This window comes from Pongo pygmaeus, chromosome 5 (assembly GCF_028885625.2).
Source record: "Pongo pygmaeus isolate AG05252 chromosome 5, NHGRI_mPonPyg2-v2.0_pri, whole genome shotgun sequence".
Taxonomy (NCBI): domain Eukaryota; kingdom Metazoa; phylum Chordata; class Mammalia; order Primates; family Hominidae; genus Pongo; species Pongo pygmaeus.
In genome coordinates, this window is record NC_072378.2 from 107,976,611 (window position 1) to 107,997,585 (window position 20,975).

The 20,975-nt window shown below is 38.4% G+C and overlaps 1 protein-coding gene across 6 annotated transcripts in view; it reads right to left on the bottom strand.

Moving 5' to 3' along the window:
• The window catches only part of OSTM1 (osteoclastogenesis associated transmembrane protein 1), a 45,935-nt gene that overhangs the window by 19,872 nt on the left and 5,088 nt on the right, over positions 1-20,975 (bottom strand). For all 6 annotated transcript variants that reach the window (XM_054489988.2, XM_063667055.1, XM_054489995.2 and 3 more), the window contains exons 2-5: positions 15,282-15,396; positions 5,678-5,775; positions 2,166-2,333; positions 401-566 (exon numbers count right to left, since the gene is read on the bottom strand). In XM_054489988.2, coding sequence (XP_054345963.1) covers positions 401-566; positions 2,166-2,333; positions 5,678-5,775; positions 15,282-15,396 — 547 coding nt within the window. The remainder of the gene's footprint in view (positions 1-400; positions 567-2,165; positions 2,334-5,677; positions 5,776-15,281; positions 15,397-20,975) is intronic.

Sequence of the window (20,975 nt, forward strand, 5' to 3'; positions counted from 1 at the left end):
ATGATTCTTCTGCCTCAGCCTCCCGAGTAGCTGGAACTACAGGCATGCACCACCATGCCCGGCTAATTTTTTGCATTTTTAGTAGAGATGGGGTTTCACTGTGTTAGCCAGGATGGTCTCGATCTCCTGACCTCGTGATCCACCCGCCTCATCCTCCCAAAGTGCTGGGATTACAGGCATGAGCCACTGCACCTAGCCCTGTTTTAACTTTTTATTGTCTACACTTACAAAATTTTCACAGATCTCTTTCACTAGTAAGCATGATTGTAAAACTTAAAGCAGAGAGTCCTTTTAGGCTAATCTACTTTGAGTTCTCAGAGTAGCTATCATTTCTAAAACAAGCCTAAATTTTAAAAATACAGGCTTTTATCTATAAAATAAATAATTGTAAAAAACTTACGCAGAATGAGTTTGCGTTTCTTTTGCTCTGAGTGAAGAAAGCTACTAAGGTAGAAGACAACAGGTAGAAAGAGAATGAACACAGAAACAGCAATTACAGGCACTGTGTCACTGCAAGGGACTGAACAGTTGAAAGTTCGACTCCATAGTTTTCGAGTGATGTTCATCTGGAACAAGAACAAACAATATCATTCTATTTTATATTTAACTTGTCTTCAATTTCTTGTAATTATTTTGCTAATAACTAAACAGGAATTAGAATTTAGACTAAATACATACCTCTAAAAACCTACTGATAGTTGAGGACAACTTCTTCTGCCAGGAAAAAAACCTGGTTCACAATACAGTCATTGTATAAATTTATATCCATACAGAAATTTCATATTCTAAGTCCATAATACTGACCAAAGTATTCTAGAATGTCAACTATTTGTACATTCAAACAAACAACTTGTATGAAGAGGAATATAGTTAGGCCCTGTTTTATTCATTTACAAAATATTTATTATTTATTGAGAGCCTACTAGAAACCTGGTACTGTTTTAGGCAATACGAATGGAGCAGTAAAAACAAACAAAAATCCACACTGTACATTTCATTTTAAGTACTTTTTACCATCTCGAATATTATTGGTTCTTATAGTTCCCTCTGAGCTGCTGTGATAATTCACACTCATTCTCAATTTTTAAGCTCATTAATTCTGACCTCAAGTTCTCTACTTTGAGCCAATAATTTCTCAGTTTCCTCTAATGCCCCAAAACGCTGTTATCATAGTGCCTAAAAAGGCATGATTGCCATCTAGTGGCACCCTATGTAAAGGCAGGCTATAAAATGGAGAAAAAAAAATTTTTTTGACCATTCAATTAATACATGTTTATTAAGCCCATTATATGCTAGACTGTCCTAAATACTGAATGGTGAACAAAAACAGCCTAAGTCCTCGTCCTCATGTGGCTTATATTTTAGTGAGGAAGACAGACTAAAAATAAATAAACAAATAAATATTTTCAGATGGTAATAGATACAAGAAAATAAAATAATGGAATAGGAAGTGATTGAGGAATGGCTTCTGAAACATGTAGTGAAATCCAGAAACGTCTTTTTTTTTTTTTTTTTTGACACGGAGTCTCGCTCTGTCGTCCAGGCTGGAGTGCAGTGGCGCGATCTTAGCTCACTGCAACCTCTCCCTCCCGGTTTCAAGCGATTCTCCTGCCTCAGCCTCCTAAGTAGCTGGGATAACAGGCGTGTGCCACTACGCCCGGCTAATCTTTCTAATTTTAGTAGAGATGGGGTTTCACCATGTTGGTCAGGCTGGTCTTGAACTCCTGACTTCGTGATCTGCCCGCCTCAGCCTCCCAAAGTACTGGGATTACAGGTGTAGTCACCGTGCCCAGCCCAGAAACTTCTTAAATTAGCAACAAGTGCACAAGAAACTGAAATATAAACATATAACAATACTTACACCTCTGCAAATGGCACATATTTTCAAATTTAAAAAGATTAAAATGTACCAAATCATCAACTCACTTATGAAGTGCCTAATTAATTTCTGTTTTATTTTTATCCTAACCACGAGACTACTGAGGAAATATCCATTTTGGTTTAACAGACCAGGATATTCTAAAACTTTACTACTTTATAACTAGTTATTTTTGGTTGAAGACAGAATATGCAGATTCCACCCTATCTCCAAAAAGAATAATCATACTGAAGGTACATTCAATAACACTCTAAAATATGTATCACATCAGAAGCAAAGTACTTACTGCATCTTCCACATCAATGCATAAATGTGTTCCAGGTTCAGCCTTATTCTCAAGTTCATTCATTTTTTGCATTTCACTGTACAGACTACTCAGAGTTTTGTATGCTTCACGGCAGTTTTTGCATACTTCTGAATAATTTTTTGTCTGTAAAAGACTATGTGCATTCTCCTAAAATGACAAAGGCACATGTAATATATACAATAAACATTATACGCAATATCTCTTTAATGTAAGCTATTTACCCTTCTAGAAGACGGGAAACAATATGGTGTGTTAAAGTGCTAAGCTGTGATGTTGAGTAGGTTACTAAATCACTCTGAGTCTCAGTTTTATCATCTATAAAATAAAACAACCTCTACCTGTATTATAAGTCCAAAGGATTAGAGACCCGGTATGTGAAGCAGATGGCAAACTGTTTGGAACTTTCTAGGTGCCTCTAAACTAAATTTTGAAAACTGCTGCATTAGCTAATGTTAACTGAGGATAACAATAATTCATATGCCAAATGACTAGTAACTAAATACAAAATTTCCTAAATTATCTCATCATCACAAACCTGCACTTATCTATCCTACTCTCACTGAATAAATAAAATAGGTTCCTGCCTATGCTGACTCCAACACCATAGTTTATCTTACTGAGACAGAACTTTTTAAATGGAAAGGGAAAAGGCACCAAAACTGCATCCCCACTCAACTCTCTTATCACAAGGCTCATAATCCAGGCCTTTCTAGTCAACAAAAAGGGCCAAATACCAAAGAATTGTATAACCTAAAATAAGGATAGTGGAGGTACATAAAATATTATGCTAGTAAATCTCAATATTTTGTACTTCTAGACTGACACTTGTCTTTTCAAGAATAAGTTTGCTAAACACTCAATTCACACCTTTGCTTTCTATGCCCTTTATTCTTTACCGTGTAGTATGAAGAAAGAATATTAACTGAACATTGGGATGAAAGAGAAAAGAGAAAAATCAAAGTAATTACACTGATGTTGGCCCAACAAGGTTAACCTCACCATCTACTTGACAGAAAAACTAAGTCTTTCCTTAGTCTGCTACAAGAAATAGCCCATTGCTTGGTTTTCACAGAACAATTGTGCACTTAGCTAAAAACTGAGCACAGGGCCAGGCGCGATGGTTCACGCCTGTAATCCCAGCACTTTGGGAGGCCGAGGCGGGCGGATCACGAGGTCAGGAGATCGAGACCATCCTGGCTAACATGGTGAAACCCCGTCTCTACTAAAAATACAAAAAATTAGCCGGGAGTGGTGGCGGGCGCCTGTAGTCCCAGCTACTTGGGAGGCTGAGGCAGGAGAATGGCATGAACCTGGGAGGCGGAGCTTGCAGTGAGCCGAGATCGCGCCACTGCACTCTAGACTGGGTGACAGAGAGAGACTCCGTCTCAAAAAAAAAAAAAAAAAAAAAAAAAAAATTGTGAGCACATAATCCATTTAGCTAAAATTGTGCACATAATCTTGATGGGGAGTAATTTAACCTTTTTTTTTTTTTGAGACACGGTCTTGCTATTTTGCCCAGGCTAATTTCTGACTCCTGGGCTCAAATGATCCTCCCACCTCAACCTTCCAAAGTGCTGGGATTACAGGCAGGAGCCACCATACCTGGCCACAATTTTTATTCAAATTTAAAATGCACATATCTTTTGATAATATCAAAGTTGCAGACATTAGGATGAAATCACCTTTGTCAGACCCAGACAAAATAGAGACACAAAGAGTCCTTGTTTCCAAGGACTTTCTAAAAACCCCACAAGAAACCCTTTCATGCCCTTCATGCAACTCCTGCTTTCACATGGTTTATCACTGCCATTCTTTAGGACTGCAGTAATTCAGATAAGATGCACTCAAAAGAACACTTGCCCAGTAATGGCATCTCCACCAATGAACTGACAACATGGCTTTGAGCCTCTGGAACCAATGAACTCAGTTTCTAAGCAGCTTGTGTGAACCTCTCCCTTTTTGCTAATAAAAGCTTCCCTTTACCCTTCCCTCACTGGATGTACTGGTGGTTTGACAGTGCATTCCAAATTATGATACTCCTTTCTTATTCCCTAATACTCATCATATTTGCAGATAATTTTCTCTAGTGTCTTTTTCTTAGGTTGACAATATAGTAATTCCACTTCTAGAAATCTACCAAACTCATACAAGTACTCTAAGTTAAATGAAAAGAAGACTGTTTATGGTGTACAGTTTAAAACTTATTATTTCCAGAATTTTCCATTTAATATTTTTGGACTGCAGTTGGCCACAGATAACTGAAACTGTGGAAAGTGAAGCCATATATAAGAGGGATGACTTTATAGAAAAATTGCTATTTGAGTGTTATAACACACATCAGTCCACTAAAGGCTCTGAAGTCCTGTAGTAAAGCATTTCCCAACCTTAATGGAATACTAAACCCTTTCTGATAGGACATCTATCAACATGCTGCAGAACAAATTCTGAGAAACGTTCACCTAATTTTTTTTTATTTTGTTTTTTTGAGACAGAGTCTCTCTGCAACGCCCAGGCTGGAGTGCAATGGCACGATCTCAACTCACTGCAACCTCTACTTCCCGGGTTCAAGCGATTCTCCTGCCTCAGCCTCCCAAGTAGCTGGGACTACAGGCGTGCACCACGCCAAGCCTGGCTAAGTTTTGTATTTTTAGTAGAGACAGGGTTTCACCATATTGGCCAGGTTGATCTCAAACTCCTGACCTCAAGTGATCCGCCCGCCTTGGCCTCCCAAGGTGCTGGGATTATAGGCATGAGATACTGCACCTGGCCCAATTTTTATTATTCTCAGGGAAATTCATAATTCAGTGCTACCACATTTATTACAGAAGAAATCATACATGCTTATATCCTAAGCATGTGTACATCTACTATGGGGATTACTTACTTGTTATGTAAGTTTCAAAACTACATTTTAACCAGAGTTCCAACCTCGTCCTTCACCACGACCAGGCAAGTTCCAATACCAAAATTCAAGAGTCAGAGATAGAGATGGCAATAATCTACAAGGTTAAGATTCTTAAAGCTACCTTTTATTATCATAATTCAATACTCAAAGTTATCTTACTAAACAGTGCTTTTTAAGGTAGGTAAAACATATTTAAGCAAATTTCAGGCAAAGAATAAACTTCCTATAGACAGAATCATACTACACTGCAAAATACCTACGTAAGTCAGATTGAAAACCACTGTTTTAATTAAACAATCACACACCTCAATCAATGTTTTCACACTCATTATCTCACCAGATTCTCATTACAAAATACTTGAAGATAGGCAGGATAGATATTATCTCCATTTTACAATGAGAGAACTGAAGTTTTCATGATTTGTAAGTAGAAGAACTTACTTAAGAGCAGAAATACAGGTCCACTAACTCCTCTACATCATGAATTTAGATAAATATCAGTAATTAGTGCTATAAAAACTTGGAACTGCACATTATTCCTTTGTATAAGGCAGCATTTTAATTTTAAATATTATATATAAAATACCTGAAGGTTATGCTCAAAGCAGGTCAGGGTGTGATTAAATAGATTAAGGAAATATACTGTGCTGTTTGATAATTCTTCACTGTTGTTTGTTAAACAATCTGTCAAAAAAATTCAAAAAGTATATTAATATAACTCAAGGAACAATTATATGTTGTCATTTATCTCTTAAGCTATCAGCTTTGTTTCACACTACAGTAATTCTTTATTCAAACAAGCATGAATTTTCCAAATATATGAAGCTTACCCCTTTTATTTTCCAAAAGTTAAAAAAAGTCATAACCATTTTCATGAGCATCTTAAAATAATCACATACTCTCCTCTTTTCATAAAAATATACCAAATAAAATTCAAATGGACTTTTGATGGCACAAGGTCATAATCACGGAATATCAGCTATCAAATGCTGCCTTAACAGTGCTATTTAGGCATAAGACTGTTTACCCTGCATTAATTTTACCGAAACTCATATGCCTTATCATTTTTTGTGTCAAATTTCATAGCTCTCTGCATCTTCCCACTTCACTAATGAGTCATTTATTGTACCTAACAGGGTAACTTTTAAAATTTGCTCTTTCTAATCCATCATGAGTTGGGAGCCCAGAGAAACAAACTGGTGAGAATTTTGCCTAAAATACTGACGTGGGGGCTTCAAGTAAAGTCTAGAAACAAAATTATTTTACATTTTTAAAAATCCTACATAAATGGTATTTCTCTGCAACTGGCTATTCTTGCTTAGAGTTAGCTCAAGTTCACTCATTCCTTTTATTTTCTATGTATGTGTATATCACAATTTATGTATCCATTTTCCCTTCTTCAGGGAATAATCTATTCTTTTTTTTTTTTAAAGAAACGGGGTCTTGCTCGGTTGCCCAGGCTGGAGTGCAGTGGCACAACTGCAGCTCATTGCAGACTTGAACTCCTGGGTGCAAGTGATGTTCCCACCTCAACCTTCCAAAGTGCTGGGATTACTTAAAGGCATGAGCCACTGCGCTCAGCCAGGGAACCTAGTCTTTATCCTCAGGTAAACCTTTGTCTTTACCTCTCCTTGTGTTCTCAGCCTGCCGTCTCCAACTGAGGTTCAACTGCCTGGTTCCAGATCTTGGAACTTGTGGTCAGCCGTTTCCATCTGACTCTCCTAGAATCCTTGCCCTCTTTATCTTCCACATACTCACAGACATTTTCATCCCTGGACAGTCCCCATCTACTTTCTGTACTCTCAGTCTGGTTATAGAATACTACTACAGAAATTCTAAAATGATAATGAAGGGACTCAATTCAAATTCATGTGTTCTGATCTCAGGGCAACAAAATGATCCCTGTAGATGCCCTACTAATTGCTCTACAAGGGATGTTCCACATATTTTCTCATCTCTAGTCCCAGCGCTACTCTTGTTCCCCTTAATTTCAACAGATGGCTTTGTATTATGCCCACCTTATTTAGAAATTCAGGGCCATCCGATAGGATCTCTCTCAACTGGAAGTGGAAAGACAACATGCGAAGCTATTGCAATTACCCAGGAGAAAGGCAGCAGGGCAAGTAGAATTCGTGGAGAAAAGAGAGACTGACTAGGTAGACACTAGGATATGACACACTAAGGTACATCCATGTACTCTGATAGACAACAATCACTACAACGAAAGTTAACACTTACTAAATACTTGCTATGTTCTAAGAACTATGCTTATACTGCACTTTAAACACATTTGCCCATTTAATTCTTGCAGTGATTCCATGAGGCAAAAATTATCATTATCTCCATTTTATAAATAAGGAACAGAGATAGGTTTAGATAAATTAAGGAAGTTGCCCAAGGACATAAAACTGGTTAAGTAAAAAGCTAGACTCTGTACTCAGTCTGATTCTTGAGGCTGCACTCTCGAACACTGCAAAATAAACATATTTATATCTACATTCTAAACCATTAAAAGTTCAAGACTCGGAATCTACAAATACATGCCACTGCCTACTCCCTCCACTACCCATGGATATCTTACACCATACAGGGATTCAGGCAGTCCCCACCAACTGATCAGAGTTAGCAACTGAGATGAAACCTAAACCTGGTAGACAGTGGGCAGACAGCACAGTAAAGCTCCTTTGTGTAAATCAGAAAAAGATATTCCCTCTGGGTGGATAAATTACAAAAGGTCATTCCTGCCTCCAGAAGCTAAGCTGGAATTCAGCCCCATTCACCTTCTTGCACAACCCCCTGTGCAGGGCTCCTTCTGCACCCATTGTACACAGGATCCTCTTGGTAAACCTATTTCTGGAGTTGTCCCCTCTGAACTCACATACTCTACATTCTCTGAAGCTTTATCTTCTCCAGAACATGAATCTCATTCTAACTTCTCACCCTTATTTAAATAATCTGAGGGATCACTACAAATTAGGAAACTAAGCCACAAAAATAGGTGATATGCTGATGATCATACCACAAGTTAATAAGCCACTGAAATAAAAATAGGCCAGCACGGTGGTTCACACCTGTAATCCCAGCACTTTGGGAGGCAGGTGGATTGCCTGAGTACAGGAGTTCAAGACCAGCCTGGGCAACATGGTGAAAACCTGTCTCTACAAATAATACAAAATTAGCCAGGCATGGTGGTGTGCCTCTGTGGTCCCAGCGGCTTGGGAGGCTGAGAGGGGAGAATTGCTTCAGCTTGGGGAGGTTGAGGCTGCAATAAGCTGTGATTGCGCCACTGCATTCCAACCTGCATGAAAGAGTAAGACCTTGTCTCACAGCCCCTCTTAATGCTAGTTTAATATCATCATGAAGTAGCCCGCAATCCTTTCAGGGATGAGGCAGAGTTGATAAATAAAAACAAACAATTACATAGTTTTTGTACATGTTTATAAAAACAATTATATAGTTTTTGTAGTTGATGTGTTGCAGGGAAGTTGAGGGAACACAATTTCATTCACAACAGTTGTACCTCTGTGTTATAATGAGCTATGTCATGACAATTGACATACACAATATAGGGATAAAAGGGGTCCACATACTGCCTGCAAAAGTAGTATAAAGTGCATTATCATGAGAGAGCAACAGCAAATTTCTTCTATGCAAGATACATAATTAAAACAAATAATTTCTTCCTAAAAAGTAATTTATAAAGAAAGCTTCTCTGTAGAACAAAAGAACTTAATTTCTTCTATCTTATTGACAGTCATTTACTTTTTATATAAAATAATTTGAAAATTAAACTAAAAGCCAATATAGACTGGTCATCTTGTTAAGTACTACATTAATGCAGTACTATCAAAACTTTTTCAATGATCATTAAGACGGTGGTAACATAAAGCATAAAGCAGTTCATTTATATAATGGGGTTAAAAAGTCTTCATTATTAAAAAGCCGTGACTTTCTGAATTGAAATAACACATCTCTAGTAAATTCCTTTTTTATCTTTTTGCAGGAATTGGGAGCTTAAGATTATAAACAGTGAAAAGCTATATGTTTTAGAAATTGGTGAGTTAAAGAATATTAATAATAATAAAGCTTCCTTTAAGCACTAAGTGAAGTGGTCATTATGAATTTCCTTCATCTTAGATAATCAATGGAGCCTCATCAAGGACAGATTAGCAGAGTGGCTTTCTCAGAGAAGGCTCAGGCATCAGCTTAAGAGTCATTCTTTTTTTTTTTTTTTTTTTTTCCTGAGACAGAAGAATCTCACTCTGTCACCCAGGCTGGAGTGCAGTGGCATAATCTCAGCTCATTGCAGCCTCCACTGTGCCCGGCCTCAAGAGGCATTCTTAAAGGTATTAAGGATTCAAGTTAAGACCTCACAGAGAAACCTACTAAATTATCATAACAGGAATTATGCATCTTTAAATAAAGCATTTGGCATCTCTTAGGAATTTTACAAAGATCTTTGCTGTTTTTCAAAACTAGTTTTATAGAAAATAGCAGAGATAATCACCAATTTAGGGTAAGCTTCAGAAAATAAAAATAAACTATGGAAACTTTGTACCTAAATGACTTAATTAAGTTTAACAAATATGAAAACTAAGATACTTAAGATTATAAGATACAAATAATATGATTATAACGCTTAGTACATTTCCCTCTGGATAAAACATGGGAAAGAAAGGTTTTGGGCTGGGCGCGGTGGCTCACACCTGTAATCCCAGCACTTTGGGAGGCCAAGGCGGGTGGATCACGAGGTCAGGAGATCGAGACCACGGTGAAACCCTGTCTCTACTAAAAATACAAAAAAAATTAGCCAGGCGCGGTGGCAGGCACTTGTAGTCCCAGCTACTCGGGAGGCTGAGGCAGGAGAATGACGTGAACCCAGGAGGCGGAGCTTGCAGTGAACTGAGATCGCGTCACTGCACTCCAGCCTGGGCGTCAGAGCAAGACTCCGTCTCAAAAAAAAAAAGAAATGTTTTGGTTAATTGACTTTCTGGTTAACCATTAAGTACTACTGTTGTTGCTTTTTAAAGCATCGAGACATACATTTTATGTATTAACTGAAAGTTAGTTTTCCTTTGATGAATCAGAATATACATCGGGATTACATAGTGGTTCAACAGCATCATTATGCTCATTAATTATCACCCAGATCACCTGTATCACTGAAGATATAAGTTGCTCATAAAGAAAGAGTTTTCAGTGTGTAAGAACAAATATCTGAACTGATAATTTTGAGGCCTATCTTATTACAATAATGCTTCATACTGGATACCGCTTACCAAAGAACCAAAACACTAAAACAGTCATGAACTCATCAAATCTGGTCATTCTGCTGATTATTTAACTGTTGTATGCACAAGATAAGCAAGAAGGGTCTCAATAACAAGGCTATCCCTATGTCAACAATACACAGCTTTAAAATTCTGAGAAACCTTTAATATACTCTCTTTACTTTTTAGCAGTCATTCTCCATCAGAAAGAGCTAGTTTCCATGTTATTTGTAGTATGAGTAGAAAGAGTTGCACTCTTAACACTTCTTTTGACCTTCCATCGATTTCCAATAACCAGTTTCCTACCAAGACTAATGCCATTTGAAGACACAGGAATTCTGAGGAGAAAAGGGATGGGAGTAGTACATGGATGGCATTCTCTGCTCTCTTGGATTCCTAGCCTTCCTTTCATGAATAATAACTGCAGAGACTAGATGCCACCCCTATTTCAAGGTAAATTAAGCAGAACAGAAAGATAGTTTTGGGCAGTATACTCATTTTAATAATATTCTTTCTAGTAATATTTTACCTTTTATGTTTTTACATTTTTTCTGTTATTTAATAATATTATTTTACAAAAATTCTAATAGCCCCTGTTATGGTCTGAATGTGTCTCCCAAAATTGGTATGTTGAAACTTGATGGCCAATACAATAATATCAAGAAATGGGGCCTTTAGGAAGTGACTAGGTCATGAGGGTTCCTTCTTCACAAATGAGATTTACTCTTCCACTCTTCTGCCATGTAAATGGGATGATGAATGACGATAATTTTTAATGCATAATTCTGGAAAATGAAATAGCTAATCTCTCTAACCACATCTGACATACAAATACTCATCACAGATTTGAACATTCTTTTACATTTTTTAAATTTCTATATATTTTTGAATAGGTATTAAATGTATATGGCATAAAATCCAAAGGGTACAAATGAAAATACAGTGAAAACTAAACCTTCCTTCCTTTCCTGTCCACGCAGCTATCCAACTGCCTTCCCTCAAAATACATATGTATTTTTAGAACACAAAATATCATACTTCTCTGTACCTCACTTCTTTTACCTGAGACCATATATCTGGGCCAAATTAATTTTAATTGGGAAGAGTCTTTTAAGTAAGTCATATCTAATTGCTTAGCATTTTATTTGGTCCTCAGAAGTTCAATGTAAGGAATATTTTCAAGATAGGATGCCGCACAGAAGAACAAAATGCCCTAAGAATTTATTCTAAAGCATTTTATACCTGCCATCCTGAGTAAAACATTTTCTTTTCAACTAACTGGGGAAAAAAGGTCTGTACTTCGAATTAGTGAAATCTTTATTACAAAACACCTTTTAAGCCAGGCACAGTGGCTCACACTTTCAATCTCAGCACTTTGGGAGGCCAAGGAAGGAGGATTGCTTGAGTCTAGGAATCCGAGACCAGCCTGGGCAACATGACAAAACACCATCTCTATTAAAAACACAAAAATTGGCCAGGCATCCTGGTGCTGCCTGTAGCCCCAGCTACTTGGGAGGCTGAGGCTGGAGGATCACTTGAGCCCTCAAGAGGTGGAGGCTACAGTGAGCTGAGATTGTGCCACTGTATTCCAGCCTGGGCACAGAGCAAGACTCTGTCTCAAAAATCAAACAAACAAAAACACCTTTTAAAGAAAAAAAATGCCGTGCCTAAGTATATAAATTTAGTCACATCCGTCAAAAGAAGTGAACCCCTGGCTCGTCTGAAGGTAGTGAGTTATCTCAATTAATTGTTCAGTCGGTTACAGACTGTGTTCTACTCTTTCCCCTCTTCTCACTGCTGCACTTGACTAGTCTTAAAATAAAATTTAAAAATAAAGAAGTGAATCCCAGTAGATATCCACTTATTCCAGTTAACTGATTTTAAATTATTTATAATTAACATATTTTTCTATGTTAATGGATTTTTCTAAAAAGCTTAAGAATACTTAAAAACAGGTCTACATACATTAAGCAAATGTTCTTCAATCATATTTATACTAGAAAATTTTACTCTGAAAAGTAAAGGATAGCTAAAAAGAAAAAGTTGTGTTAGTCAAGCTTCGGAAACAAAATTTTAAAAGTCAATATTCAATATACCATGGTATACTGACAAGGGAAAAAAACTGGCTGGGGCTTCTTATCCCATTTTAGTTTTTCTTCATATGAACTAAACAAAAAGACAAGTCTTTATAAAAGCTAAGCTACTTAATGACTTACAGGTACACAAATTTTTAATCTATCCTTCTATTTCCAAGGCCCCTCCCTACTTCACATTTTCTTTCCTTCTTGCCTAACCTATAGCAGTAAACTTCTTCCTGGTCTCTTTCTCTTCCAATGAGGTTCCATGAAAAAAGGATCTTTGTAGTTTTTTGTTTTTTGTTTTTTTTAAAGGCTTAGAAAGTGCTAGGTTAAATGATGTTTAAAAAACCTTTTTCTTTAAGACAGGCTCTTGCTCTGTTGCCTAGGCTGGAGTGCAGTGGCGCAGTCATAGCTCAATGTGGCCTCCAACTTTTGGGCTCAAGCACTCCTCTCACCTCAGCCTCCCAGGCAGCTGGGACTATAGGCGTTTGCCACCATGTCCAGCTAATTTTTTTCTTTTCTTTTCTTTTTTTTGTAGAGACTCTGTCTCTACAAAAAATGTTGCCCAGGGTGGTCTTGAACTTCTGGGCTCAAGCAATACTACCATCTTGTCCTCCTGAAGTGCTGGGATTACAGGTGTGAGCCTCCCCATTGAGCCAAAAAAAAATCCTTTTAAAAAAATCTCAATGCATTTAATATTCCAGGTGCATTGTAAATCCCAAAGATATTACAACATACAGTAGTCAACTCTTATCTTCAAGGGATATATTCCAAGACCCCCAATGGATGCTTGAAACCAAGTATAGTACCAAACCTTCTATATACTATGTTTTTTCTATTTCTATGTTTTTTTTTCAAGTATAGTACCAAACCTTCTATATACTATGGTTTTTTCTGTTTTCTATATCATACCCATGATAAAGTTTAATTTATAAATTAGGCACAGTAAGAGATTAAAAACAAAAACTAATAATTATGTTACTATTATTAAAGAATTAGTAAGTAAACTAAGGGTTACCTGAACACAAGTAGTGCCATATCATGACAGTTGACCTTATAACCAAGATGCTCCTGAGTGCCTCACAGGAGGGGCAGCATCTACAGCATAGATATGCTGGACAAAGAGATGATTCATAGCCCAAGTAGATGAAGCAGGATGGCATGGGATTTCATTATGCTACTCAGAATAATACACAATTTAAGATTATAAATTGTTTACTTCTGAAATTTTGCATTTAATATTTTTGGACTGCAGTTGACTGCAGTAACTGAAACTACAGCAAGTGAAACCATGGCTAATAGAATACTATATAATCATAATAGGAGAATACTGTATAAGCCTTTCTTTTCTTTTTTTTTTTTTTTGTTGTTGTTGTTGTAGACAGGGTCTCGTTCTGTTGCCCAGACTGGGGTGCAGTGGCAGAATCATGATTCATTGCAGACTTGACCTCCCAGACTCAAGTAATCCTCCCATCTCAGGCTCCCAAGTTGCTGGGACTATAGGCACATGCCACCAAGTCCAGCTAATTTTTTATTTTTTGTTGAGACAAGGTTTTGTCATGTTGCCCAAGCTGGTCTTGAACTCCTAGGCTCAAACAATTCTCCCACCTTGGCCTCCCAAAGTGCTGGGATTACAGGCGTGAGCCACCATGCCTGGTCTATAACCCCTTCTTAATAATATGGTGATATTCTAAGCAGTATAAAAAATGTTGGCCCAAATAGTAAACTACTCTATCAGTCAAGGTCCTACTTTCCCTTGCCAACTTTACCTCCCACTACGCTTCCTGGAACATCTGTTGCCCTTTTATACCTCTGTGCCTCTGCCCATGCCACTGCCTGCAATGTCCTTCTCTCATTTCTACTTTTTTTTTTTTTTTTTTAAAGACAGGGTCTTGCTCTGTCGCCCAGGCTAGAATGCAGTGGCACAATCATATCTCACTGCATCCTTGAATTCCTGGGCTCAAGGGATCCTCCTGCCTTAGCCTCCCAAGTAGCTAGGACTACAGACACACACCACCATGCCCACCTAATTAAAAATACACATATTTTTGTACAAACGGGGGTCTCACTATGTTCCCCAGGCTGGTCTCAAACTCCTGGGCTCAAGCAATTCTGCCTTGGCTTCTCAAAGTGCTGGGATTACAGGCGTGAGCCACCTCACTGGCGTCATCTCTACTTATTGAAATCATGTGCAATAGTACAGGCCTAGGTTCAAAAGGTAGCTCCTCCAGGAAGTCATTTCAAATTCTCCCCAGTAAGATTTATTTTCTTCTTCCTCCAAGGACTCTATAACTTTATTAAAGCATGTATGTGTCCGTCCTAGGTTGTATTTGTAAATATATCTTTCTCACTCACTAAATTATAAGACTTGAAAAATAAGAACTGCCTAGCACACAGTTGGTATTCAAAACCTTATCTGAATTGGAATAGTGATTTTAATTTTTCCAAAGAATATCTAAAAATAGATCTTATTACACAATTACACACAAACCTGCGAAGAAGGTAGAACAGATGTTATCATCCCACCCCACCCCCTGCCACACACCACTTGAGAGATTACGGTAAACATCATAATTATTATTATACTAAACAGTTAACATTTCTTGAACATTAAGTATGTGTCAGGAGTTGAGCTAAGTGCTTTATAGTAACTGCTACACTTTTCTGCCTTTCGCTATTTGCTCAGTTGCCATTAATAAACCATGGTGTCCATGACAGTTTATTTAAACTTAGCAATAAAAAGTATTATCTAGCTTCAAAGATCCCAAAATTCACTAAAATAAAATCTGAAATCTGTACTACTGAACCATAACTGCAACATGAAAATGAAAGAATTACTTACTTGCACAATTTGCCTCCTGCCATGTGGTATTAAAAAACTCTGAGAGAATCACAACTATTTGCATTCTATCTGCCATTAAGAGACTTCTGGCACAACTCTGACTCTCTGAAGCATTCTGTAACAAAAAGAAGACAGAAAAATACAATCTGAGTATTTTTAGACTTTGCAAACAACTTGAGAGGCAAAAACCTTACAAAAAATAACACTTATTATAAGCTTTTTAACATTTTGTTTGATATGATCAGATAATGTTAACATTAATAATAACAATGACAATAAAGTAATTAGCAGCTAACATTTATTGGTACTAGGTTCACTTGCAAAGGAAGAAAATCTTTGTATCTAAATAGTTTGTACCCAGATGGAAAAATATGCTTTTGCAGATCATTTTAATAATGAAAGAAACTCATGCTATGCAAATAATAAATCCAAGTTCCCAAATCATTTGATCCTTATCTATTTCCTTTCCCTTGTGCCCCAAGCAAAGAACTAACTCCTGCTGACCCTTAATTCTTTCAAAGTTATTTAACTCCTACTATTTACTAGGCATTATAAAAATCCTGAAGTTCTGAGGATATAAAAAATATAAAAGAATGCCCTCAATTCTGGGGCTTCAAGAACCTCTCACAGATACACAGACGAGTTATACAGTGTGATGAATAATGAAAGAGAGTGGTAACTCCTGGGAAACAAATGATCAGTCATGTGGGAGAAGAAATGGAAAAAAGGAGAAAAGAGGGAGAAAAGGAAGAATTTCTGCTTTAAAATATTTGCTGATGTTCATTTTGGGAAGGTTATCTTCTTTGTAGCTTAGTTTTGTCATCCCATTAAAAGGTACATTTGAATGAGTGCTTGCTTTTAAAATAGATAATTGAACAAAACATTTTATTTATTATTATTATTATTATTTGAGACAGAGTCTCACTCTGTCACCCAGGCTGGAGTGCAGTGGCAAGATCTCAGTTCACTGCAGCTTTTGCCTCCCGGGTCCAAGTGATTCTCATGCCTCAGCCTCCCAGGTAGCTGGGACTATAGGCACATGCCACCACACGCAGCTAATTTTTGTGTTTTTAGTAGAGACGGGGTTTCACTATGTTGGCCAGGCTGATCTTGAACTCCTGACCTCAAATGATCCACCTGCCTCAGCCTCCCAAAGTGCTGGGATTACAGGCATGAGCCACTGCACCTGGCCATGAACAAAACATTTTAAAACACTTTTTTTTAGAATTACCTTCTGAGCAATACCAGTCATAGAAGAAAATTTTCTATTATCATTTTTTTTTTTTTTTTGAGATGGAGTCTCACTCTATCGCCCAGGCTGGAGTGCAGTGGCGCAATCTCAGCTCATTGCAACATCTGCCTCCTGGGTTCAAGTGATCCTCCTGCCTTAGCCGCCCGAGCAGCTGGGACTACAGGCACGTGCCACCATGCCTGGCTTATTTTTATTTTTAGTAGAGATGGGGTTTCACCATGTTGGCCTGACTGGTCTCGAACTCCTGACCTCAGGTGATCCACCCGCCTCGGCCTCCAAAAGTGCTGGGATTACAGGCGTGAGCCACCGTTCCTGGCCTATTATCACTTCTTAAGTAGAAGTAATAATACTGTATTGATACAAGCCTGGGTCACTAGCTAGTCACCTTGGGCAGCTGACCCAACCTCTCTAAGGTTCAGTTTCAAAATCAAGGGTCCTACAGTTACTGTATTAAATGAAATAGCATACATTAATCACTCAGCACACTGTCTGGTACACAGTGACTGATAATATGCTATTTCACCTAGCTACCATGCTGCCAACCTGAGGTGCTCTAAGTAGGTTTAGTTGGATAAATGTAATTAGTTGGTTAAGTTGAATCTTCATAAGTAGGTGACTGGCTATTTTAAAAATCAATACAGTAGAGCCTGTATGAGTGTTCAATGTGTGGAATAGTTCAGTTGAGGAAGATATCAATGTAGTTTTGAGAAATTAGGAAGGAGTTCATGAAGGAAGCAGGATATGAACTAAGCCCTACATTGAGGAAGAGAAGAGGATTCGAAAATAGAGGAATTAAATGATCATGGGGTGAAAGTGATAATGATTATGTGGTATTCGGAGAGTATTCAGTAGTCTATGAAAGTAGGGCTATTAAAGGGCTAAGTTAGAACAAGGTTATGAGAGGCCTTGAGGGTCATGAGAGTTATAGCCAGTGAGAAATTCTTTAAGATTTATGAGGAGGGTGTCATGAAAAGCAGTTTTAGGAATATATCTTTAGGCCGTGATATATAGGGTGAGGAGGCAGGGAGACTCATTACACTACTTCCATAGCTCAGGTATAATGAAAGGATGATGGCAACAATGAGGACAGAAAGGAAATGATTAATAATCCAAATGATGATGAGGTACTTATTTAGTACTTACCACTTCTAAATGTTCCAACTGCATTTCCTTATTTAATCCTTATAACAACTCTATGAAATAGGTAGTGTTAGCTGGGTAGAGGGTAAACTATCAGAGGTGACTGAGAAGGAAGAATTGGAGAGATAAAGAAAAACAAGGAGAGCATGATGTCCTGTAAATCAAGGAAAAGGGAAGGGGTGGTTATTTGTGTCAAATCCTGCTGAGAGAATTGGAGGTATATCTGTCAACACTGGCAGTATTGGTGACACTAATAAGAATGAGTTTGATGGAGTCCTTGGGTGTGAAAGTGAGATCAGAGTGGGTCGAACAGGGAATGGAAGATGAGGACGTGGGAAGAGTGAACCTAGACAACTGCTGAAGAGTTTGGCCTTGATAGAGAGATAAGAAAGAGAGGTCACCAAAGAGCAATGTGGGACCCATGTGTCACTACCCTGATGCATGGTTTCTTAAAGCATGATATCCACCTATATATGTTTAGGTTTCTCTTCTGGACAGATGTCCCCTTACAATGGAAACTGTCACATCTTTGTATTCCCAACACCTCGCCAAGTGACCAAAAAATCAATGGTCCTTGTTTATACTTAGAACTCTTAATACTCAAATCTATCCTAACCACTTAGCAGAACCCTAACCATCATGAAGCCAGCCATTTCCTTTGATCATGCCTGCACCCAGGAAGTCAGGAGCTGCTGGCAAAAAATTAACAACACAGATTAATTCCACAGTAAATCCATAATCCCAAACCATACCCCTCACTTTTCTATCTGCTCATTTTCTCCTTTTTACAACCGCTATTTCAAATCCTCTCCACTCTCCTAGAAACTCTGATCTCTCTCCCACCCTTTACTCTCAAAAGAAGATCTAGCCTCCTGGATGATAGAAGCCTTCGAGCTGAAACTCTAACCTGCCTACCTCTACAAGCAACCTCTCCTTCTACCCTCCTATTATGGTGGGAAAGCACCTGTCCCTTTCAAGGCCCTTCTCTCTGAGAATGCCCTAGATCCCATCTACCCTGCCTTTTCTGGAAACTGACCTTGTCTGCTTCCCACTGCCTCCTACAGAATCTTCACCTTCTCTAAAGGACCCTCACAATCAGCATTTAAACATGTCCAGCTCTCTCCCATCTTGGGCAAGGAAGAAGGGAAGGCAGGACAGAGGAATGGAGGGACAGGGGAATGGAAAGAAATGACAGAAAGTCGGCCTGGCACCATGGCTCACGCCTGTAATCCCAGCACTTTAGGAGGCCAAGGCAGGCAGATCACCTGAGGTCAGGAGTTCGAGACCAGTCTGGCCAACATGGTGAAACCCCATCTCTACTAAAAATATAAAAATTAGCCGGGTGTGGTGGTGCACACCCATAGTCCCAGCTACTCAGGAGGCTGAGGCTGGAGAATCGCTTGAACCCGGGAGGTGGAGGTTGCAGTGAGCCAAGATTGTGCCATGCATTCCAGCTTGGCTGACAGAGCGAGCCTCTGCCTAAAAAAAAAAAAAAAAAAAAAAAAAAGAAAGAGAGAGAAATAAAAGCAAGCCTCTGAGTCCCACATTTCTCTTTAGCGACCTCTGTTTCTTATCTCCCCATCAAGGCCAAACTCTTCAGCAGTTGTCTAGGTTCACTCTTCCCACGTCCTCATCTTCCAATCCCTGTTCAACCCACTCCAATCTCACTTTCATACCCAAGGACTCCATCAAATTCACTCTTGTTAGTGTCACCAATACTGCCAGTATTGACAGATGTATCTCCAACACGCTCAGCAGGATTTGACAAAAATAACCACCCCTTCCTTTTTCCTTGATTTATAGGACATCATGCTCCCTCATTCTTCCTTATCTCTCCAATTCTTCCTTCTCAGTCATCTTTGAGAGTTTACCCTCTACTTAATCTTAAACTCTTAGTGTTCCTACGCATTCCTCAGGTATGTTCACCCATGTCATAATTTCAAATGCCATTTTTCTGCCGACACTCCCAAAGGTGTTATCTCCAGTCCAGTCCTCTAGATGTGCAATATATCCACTTAGAAAGCTCATAAACACCTCAAAATCAACAAGTTCAAAACTGAGTTAATGATCTTCCCCCACTAAACAGAATCCTCCCTCCAGCTCAATAAATGACAACCCTATTCACTAAGCTGCTCTTATTAAAACCCTGGAAATCACCACTATCTTTTCCTTACTCCCCACATTCAGTTAACCTCCAAGCCTGTAATTTCTGCCTCCTAAGTATCTCTGAAATCTACCCATTTCTCCACATCATGACGGCCCCCACATAGCCTAGCCACCACTGTCTCTCATACCACTGCAACAGTCTTCTAATTCATCTCCCCACATATCTTCTTCCCCTACCCTCCCCAGCCCCTACCCTTTCCATTTTCTGTCACATAGCCAGCATAGCCTTTTAAAGTACAAATCTGATTATGTCATTCCACAGAATTAAACCTTTCAATAACATCATACTGCTTTAAAATCAAAGTCTAAGATCCTTAACATACCCTACAAGGCCCACATGACCTGGCACCTGTCTACTTCTTTAGGCTCAGACCACGGGTCTCCTTCTTGCTCACTGTGCTGTGTTCTAGACCTCAAATACACCACAAACTCCTTCCCATCTCAGTCTTCATGCCTGCTATTTCTTTGCATGTATACCTTCCCTCCCCTGCCCTGTGTTTTCTCCAATTGTAGGTGCCTGCTTTAATCACTGACCATTCTACCTATCCCCCAGTCATACTCAAGATCAGCACTCTTGTCATATGCATTGGTAGCATCTGGGTTTTTTAATCAGCAACACTTATCACACATGAATTAAATAATTATTTGTATAATGAGATGCTTAATGTCTGTCATCAGACTACAAGCTCTGCTCATTCACGCTATATCCCTAGTAGCTACCAGAACCTGTACATAATAGGTACTCAATAATTTTTTTGAATGAATGCAGAAGAAATATTACATTTTCTGATCTCTAATGAAAGACATAGATTATTATACTATGTTCTGGTTTTCTCCCTATAGTCCTCAGAATTTAATAATCTACAGTAAAAGTATATTGAATACTCACCAAATACATAACCCAAATGACTAGCACTTCACAAAGATATACAGATACATAGATACATAGAGATAGATAGGTAGATGGATGGATCTATAGATCTAAATTTTAAACACTATCTAAATTTTAAACAAACCAAATAGAATAGCACAGAGCCTACCAATTCAGAATCTGAGGGGGAAAAAGCATCCTCAGGACCATTCTGATAATGCTGAATCACAATGAAACTATGTCCCTATCAGTTTAAACTAAAAGG